General features: G+C 30.9%; 1 protein-coding gene across 1 annotated transcript; it reads right to left on the bottom strand.

The window, feature by feature from the left end:
* Positions 1-2,072: 2,072 nt before the first annotated feature.
* LOC124826539 (Tetratricopeptide repeat (TPR)-like superfamily protein) lies at positions 2,073-6,199 on the bottom strand. The gene is made up of 2 exons (XM_047299372.2): positions 5,752-6,199; positions 2,073-3,501 (listed from the first exon to the last, which is right to left on the bottom strand). The coding sequence occupies exons 1-2, from the start codon at positions 6,121-6,123 to the stop codon at positions 2,245-2,247; spliced, it is 1,629 nt and encodes a 542-aa protein (XP_047155328.1). The 5' UTR covers positions 6,124-6,199; the 3' UTR covers positions 2,073-2,244.
* Between the last annotated feature and the right edge of the window lie 1,200 nt (positions 6,200-7,399).

A 7,399-nucleotide genomic window follows, 5' to 3' on the forward strand; every position in this document is an offset into this window, starting at 1 on the left:
ATATCATACTTATGCTCGCTTGAAAGTTGTTGTTGTAGGTGAATTCTAACAAAGGTAAAACTTCATCCCAACCTCCCAAGTGATCCAACACATAGATTCTCAACAAATCTTTCAAAGGCTAGATTATTCTCTCTGATTGACCATCTGTTTGAGGATAATAGGCAGAACTCATCCTCAACTTGCTTCACATTGCCTCCTACAAGGTTTACCAAAACCTAGAAGTGAACCACTGATCTCTATTTGACAAAATACTAGAAGGCACGCCTTGTAATCTCACTATCTCCTATTGTATCAACTTTTTCTTAGACATCCTCATATTCACTACCAAGGAATGATCACTCTTTGTCAACCTATCTACTATAATTCAAATAGAATCATGACCTCTAACTAAATGTGGCAAATGAGTAATAAAGTTTATAGATATGATATCCACATAGCAATAACTCAATAAGGTAACACATAAAGAGAACAACTATATTAGTCACTTAACAACCACATCATTCCAAAATAATTTAATGCAAAAATTCAATTGCAAAATATAATTTTATTAAGTACTTAATTGACCATTCAAATTTTTAGAAACTCAGTTGAAAGTTCACTATAGACTTAAAAGATAATTAAGCTTTTAAAGAATAATAAATATGTAATACGACATTATTAACTTTAAAAACAATATTCCTTTGTTTTTGTTTGATTTGATAAAATTATGAAAATTAAATTAAATTAAAAAGATTTGAAATTTTTTTATTTTCAAAATAAATTTAACAGTCATATTTTTTAAATTCTTATTGAATATATATATATATATATGTATATATGTATATGTATATATATATATACATATCTATACATATACATATACATATATATATATATATATATATATATATATATAATAATAATAATAATAAAACACATCCTTCATTTACCAAAATAATCCATCATTGAATAGATATATACATTAACTCACATTTCGGCTAATTATTATGCCTCTTAATTGCAAGAAATATTTAAATTACGATAATAAATATATAATTTTAAATAAAAATCAAATTCGCACAAGATTACATCCATTGAGACCAAATATACAAATTAGCAAATGCGACAATAGTATTTACAAAATAATTTTCTTACCTTTGAGATGCGTATGTCAAATAGCTTAGTTGTAGCGAAGTAGAAAAAGAAAATAAGGATTCAAATAGCATTTATATCAATTGTACATATGAAGAAAAATAAGAATTAATTTGTAGAACTAAAAATAAACATGTTTTCATAAACTAAAATTAGTTTATGATCTATTTCTTTTCTCAAATAAATTGACTGAATTTTTAATTTTAACTTGTACATAAATTAGTTATTTTTATCTTATGAAAGAGTTTATTTTATTTTTTACTATTAAAATTCTCTAGAGAAATTTGTTTCAAAGAGACCCAAAGCGAATAGTGCATGGTTCAAAGTCCATCATTCATGATGAAAACATAAAAAATCAGATTGAAAAAGACAAAAACTAGGTTATTGGTTACTGTTACATAAGAAGAAAAAGAGTGGAAAAATGCCGGAGAGGAAAAAGAGAGAAAATATGAAAAAATAAACTTAATTCGAAAAGTTTCTATTAAAGATGTATTTCATATATTTCAAAAAGCTCTTTTTAAAATGTATTTAATGTGTTTTGAAAAACACTTTCTGAAACATATTCATGTAGGAGTATTTTGGAAAACTCATAAACAAACATTACATACGTTTCGAAAAGTTTATTCCAGAAATCTCATTCCAGAAAAATATATTCCAAAATACATTTCATGTATTTTGAACATTCTGTTCTGAAAATTACAATTTGGAAATCTTATTCTGGAAATTCTGTTCTTAAAATTTTGGTTCAAAAATTCAGAAAAGCTTTTTCCAGAGAATTCCAAAATATGTTTTTCAGAAGGACAAAATGGTCATTTTGAAAATTTCAGGGGGTGCGTAATGAAATTGTGGGGGTGCACAAAGTAAAAGCCCAAAAACTAATACAGATCATACAAAAGGGTGACCCAAGATCACATATACCATTGATATCAACATCAATCGTATGAAAAGCAAAACATCACATATCATTTTAGCATAAAAACTCCAAAAGCAGCTACACTTTCTTACAGTTGCAATGAGACAGAATCCATGAAACTTTGAGATCATACTCACCAAAATCCCCTGCATGTTCTAGCAAGCCATTTTCTAATACTAGAAAGAAAAACAGTTGAAGTATCAAAAGCTACTTTCTAGTTCGTTCAACAATAATTCAGAGTCACCATCCATGTTTTCACTGCCATGCATATCATCAGTTCTATCTACTGTATTAATCTTGCTTGATAATTCATCATCTGATGAGCCAATGAATGATTCATAAGCTTTATATTTACTAAATTTGGACAGCTTCAACAGTACAGTTAAAGTCTCAGCACTTCCCAAGTCACCTTGCTCTTGGCAAAGCTCAAGGAATGCAGACAAGTTCAAGGGCTTTGGTCTCCAACTCCTTGAATCATTAGCAACCATAAAAGCCTCTTTCAAGCAGGACAAGGCCTCAGAAATCCTCTTATCTGCAATGTAGCCCTCCGAGAGAATCTCCCATGTATTTGAATTTGGAAAACCACCATCCTCCTTCATCTGCTTGAAGAAACTCAGAGCCTTGTGCATATCACCTGCCTCAACATACCAGTCTAGGAGAAGGTTTCCTACTCTAGGATCATAACTTAACTTTACTGAAACCCATTCCTTATAAAGTTTTTCTGCACCTGCAATATCATCCACTTTAACCAGAGAAGAAATAACAGCATGGTATCCCAAGTTTGGTGTATTTTTTGGAAAAACTGATTTGTATATATTCCAAACTCGATAAATTTCGTCTTTGTTTCCAATACGTCCATATAAACTCAGGAGATAATGAAAAGGTATTCTATCACGACCTTTAATTCTATCCTCAACCTTTCTTAAGCATTCTTCTGCTTTTTCAGTCTGATCCATCCTAATGTACATTGAAGCCATTGTGCTGAATGTAGACCAGTTAGGGATAATGGTAGGGTCCTTTTCCATCTGTTCAAACACTTGTTCCATCTTCTCTATTGATCCTTGAGATCCACAAGAAGATAACCAGATATTATATGTGTAGATATCTAACTGTATCTTTTTTTCCAACATTTCAGAAACCAGCATATCAACTTTATCATATTCCTTTACGTTCATGTACAGGGTCATCATTACATTAAATGGTAGTGGATGTACTACATACCCTTTACCCCTCATTGTGTCAAATAAAGATTCTGCCTTTTCCTTTGATCTGGAATGCACATATACATTCAAAAGGGCACCGTAAGTTCTCTTATTTTTTAACTGATCTTCCAGACTCAGAAAAAATACTTCTGCACTAGGAAACCCACGAACTTTTGCGATTAGATCTAACTGAATTGCTGCATCACTCTCAGAAACTCTAAACCGCTCTGGTCTATTGTTTATCCAATCATATACCTGCACATTTGTTTGTTGATTTAAAAAATTGTACATGGCTGATATTAAGACCACTGAAGCAAATAAGTAAACATAATCAGAAACAGCAAGATTTTTCATAATTCCACTCATTCCAAGGAAAGCATGTCAATAAATAGAGCGGTGGCCCAAAAATGGTTTCCCAGATTATGCAAAATTTTTACTGACGGTATCTGCAAATAAGGAACTAACAATTAAGAATGTTGTCATAGATTTATGTTATTGTATATTTATCCCATTAAACCAAGTGCCCTAAGTGAAGTGTAGAATGGAACATTTCTTATATAATGACGGGAATAGCACTACCATGGAATCAATCAGGTCTTGTTGTAGTCTCATATAGCTCACTGCTCATCCCTACTCCTTTTTTAGGATTATCTGTTAAACAGACTTCATTTACGCATAGTTTAATGGCAACTTTGCAAGAACAAGATAAACTTTTCTGACATTGCAAAAGGGTATGAAGCAATCTTTGATTCTTCGGAGTGAATGATAGTCCAATGATGATAAACATATACAGCACTCCACACCATGAACAAAATATAGCTTTGGAAAAGATTATTCTCTTACAGCAGTTGAAATTTTAAATAAGGCAATGGAAGAAGGAAAAAGGTTGAACAGAAAGAGGGAAATTTTTGCTAAATTTGTGGCAAAGATATTGGACATATCCTTGCATCCAGTAAGATAAAATTCTAAGCCATAGATGGTAACCAAAACATGTTTGGGAAACCGCAATTAACAGATTCTTTATTTTGCTGCTCATGCTCTGGTATACCTCGGAAAGTTTGTGAATAGGAAAAGAAAACATGCACAGACTGACTATCAGACTGACTATGTCTTCTGTCTGCTATGTTTATTTTGTACGACTTTTGTATTTTTTTAGCAGTTTGGATTTGAATTAGAGTTTTGGTAGTATTTGTGTGTTTAGGAGATCGTGGAATGTGCCAACTGTTGTTTGGTGTTCACCTTACAAGCCGATTTTTATGGGAATAAGTTAGACTTAAAAACACTTTCTAACAGGTGTTTATATTCCAACTTGAATCACATGCAAAACTGAAATAAAATGGCATCAACAAATTACAAAATCCTTCATTATGAACAAATGGCAATGCTCTATATTTCAACTCATACTATGTAAAGCTGGTTATCAACTACTGAACATCAAGAATGCTACCTATATACACAAACAAATCTGTAGAATCGTACTTGGGTCGTGTCACAAGGAAAAACCAAAATTGAACCAAGTTGTTAACCAATCTCAAGGAGCATGATTTGCCAAAAAAAGAATGATGTGTCACAAACAAATCTGTAAAATCTTACTTGTGTCACGTCACAAGGAAAAAACAAAAGTGAACGTTGTTAACCAATCTCAAGCAGCACGATTTACCAAAAAAAAAAATACCATTTGAACTGGTGAGTCCAATGAATGTGAAACTTCTCAACACAGGAAAGGCTAAACTATGCCTAAAATCTGATGAAACAAACTCAAACAGACAACACTCCAACCTCCCACTAATAACACATTCCACCACTAACAACTACTTACCAAAATCTCTACAGTAAAAAGCAAAACAACACAAACACACATATAGATAAAAGCACCCCACATGAAAAAGTGGATAAAAGATAAAATTTTAACCTCGAGTACAATTAAAACCCTGAACCAAATAATTAGCTTAACCAAAAAACAAAACCCACAAATCACAATCTCTTCAGTAAAACGTAAAAACACAGATAATAGCACCCAGGTTGGAAGATACAATTTTGACCTCGAGTGAAGGTGCAATTTGAATCCTTAGAACAGACAAAAAAACACTATTCAGCAAAAAGAAAAAAACAACACAAAAACAAAGAGAGTGAAGTATTATAGACCCCAAATGAAAAAGAGGTTGCAAGATAGAGTTTTGACTTCATGTGAAATTGAAATTCAGATAACCAGTTTCACAAAAAAAAATTAAAAACTAATATCACTATCTCTTCAACCAAATGAAAGAGTAAAAAACACAAACACATAGAGAGCTAGAGCTTAAATCACCCCAAATGAAAAAAAGGTTGGAAGATAGTGTTTTGACTTCAAGTGAAAGTGCAATTCCGATAATTAGTTTCCCAAAAAAACCAAACTAACATCATTCCTCTCGTCAGCAAAATGAAAGAGTAAAAAACACAAACACGTAAAGAGTGAGAGATTAAAGCACCCCATATGAAAAAGATGTAGGAAGATAGAGTGTTGACCTCAAGGGCTCTCCGAAACTTCTTGTACTTCCTCAACTCCTTGATGACTCTGGAGAGCTCCCACTTGGTAAGGTTTTTGCCTTCGTTCTCCCACCGGTTGAGCACCTCGGCGGAGCCCACGTCGGGGTCCGGGTTGAGCGATATCCGGCGGTACACGTCGTTCCACCGCACAATGGGGCGGCGTTCGTAGTCCACGGTGCCATAGTTGTGGACCTTGGAGACGGAACACGTTACCAAGGGGAGGCACGTGGCGCGCGTGCGAGCGAAGCGGAGAGTGGAAGAAGAGGGCTTGAAGGGGAGAGAGAAAGAGAGCGAAGAAGAGAGAGAAAGGGTTTGGTTGTGAAGAGAAGATTCAAGTCCAAGGACACTCATTTTTCTCTCCTTCAGCCAGTGAAATGAAGTAGTTGCAGGGAAATGGTGGGTTGAAGATAACTAACACTGTTCTATGAGTTTCAATCATCTCTATAAATATATATTTAAAATTATTCTTTTTCATAAGTATGATTTGCTTTTAATAATCATATGTCTCCATTTTAATAGTTCAATCTATTTTATTTTAACTAGTGAAAAAAATTTATTAAAAATAAAAATAATAATTTTGATTTATTTTATAAATATTTTTTTATCATAAATAGTTATTTTAATTTTTTTTAATAGTTAAATTTAAAAAGAATTAAATAATCAATGAAATAATTATTTTAATTGAAAAATTTTATATCTTTAAATATATTTTATTTATTGCAAGTTTAATTATAATATCCTTATAAATTTAATAACAACACAATAGACTGAGTTGGGTAAAACTGGGGTGAGACCCTGGCATCAGGAAGGAAATTTTCTTAACCGTTAGATTTTCAAAAATAATTCATTAATGGTTGAGAATTTTTTTACCTTATTTATCTTTATCTTCCTTTGTTAAACCAAAATGCCTTTAAGCTGAGATCACTTTTTTTTAATAATTATATTTTGATAATTCCCATTTTATATGTAACCACTGAGTTATATTAATTATATTACAATCAAATTAAAATAATCTTTTCACAATCATATAAAGAGAAGTGTTAAAATAAATGGTAAAAAATTATATTTTAAATGGATTGTAATTTCTAAGTTTAATTTATCTACTGGTTATTTTCACTTATATCCAAAGACAAAAAATAAAACATATTTTTAAAACTTAAGTCGTATTAAAGAAAATAATTTTTATTGTTAAATATAATTATTTAATATTTAAATATTAATATGTATGTATTATTTTATTTTTATTTTTTAATATAATTATTACTTTGAAAAATCAGCTTACTTATTTAAACCATAGACTAAGAAAATAATCTGATTTAATTTGTCATTTTTCCTTTAAGTAATTCAACTCATTGTTTCATAGGATAAGACTTATTTGATTACAAAGGAAAGAAATAAAAAGCTTAAGACTAAAGTATATTTTAATAATTAGCAGTATACATAATTATGTTACTAATGAAATTGTTTTTGTGGCACCGAATGCTTTCAAAAGTTATTTGTCATTTACTTTATTAATAAGAAATGTTTTGTTAACTAGTCTCATTTAAAAACTAGATTAATACATTCATTTAGAAGCTAAACAGAATTTAATTTAATTAGTTAGCATCATGAATTTTCTGAGACAAAT

Source organism: Vigna umbellata, chromosome 7 (assembly GCF_029865625.1).
Source record: "Vigna umbellata cultivar VRB3 chromosome 7, Vumbellata_1.0, whole genome shotgun sequence".
NCBI lineage: Eukaryota > Viridiplantae > Streptophyta > Magnoliopsida > Fabales > Fabaceae > Vigna > Vigna umbellata.

Coding starts and splice junctions, on each gene's coding strand:
- LOC124826539 (XM_047299372.2), bottom strand. CDS start 6,123: ATGAGTGTCCTTGGACTTGAATCTTCTCTTCACAACCAAACCCTTTCT. Junction 3,502..5,751: donor AGTTTCGGAGAGCCCTTGAG/GTCAACACTCTA, acceptor ACAAATGTGCAG/GTATATGATTGGATAAACAA.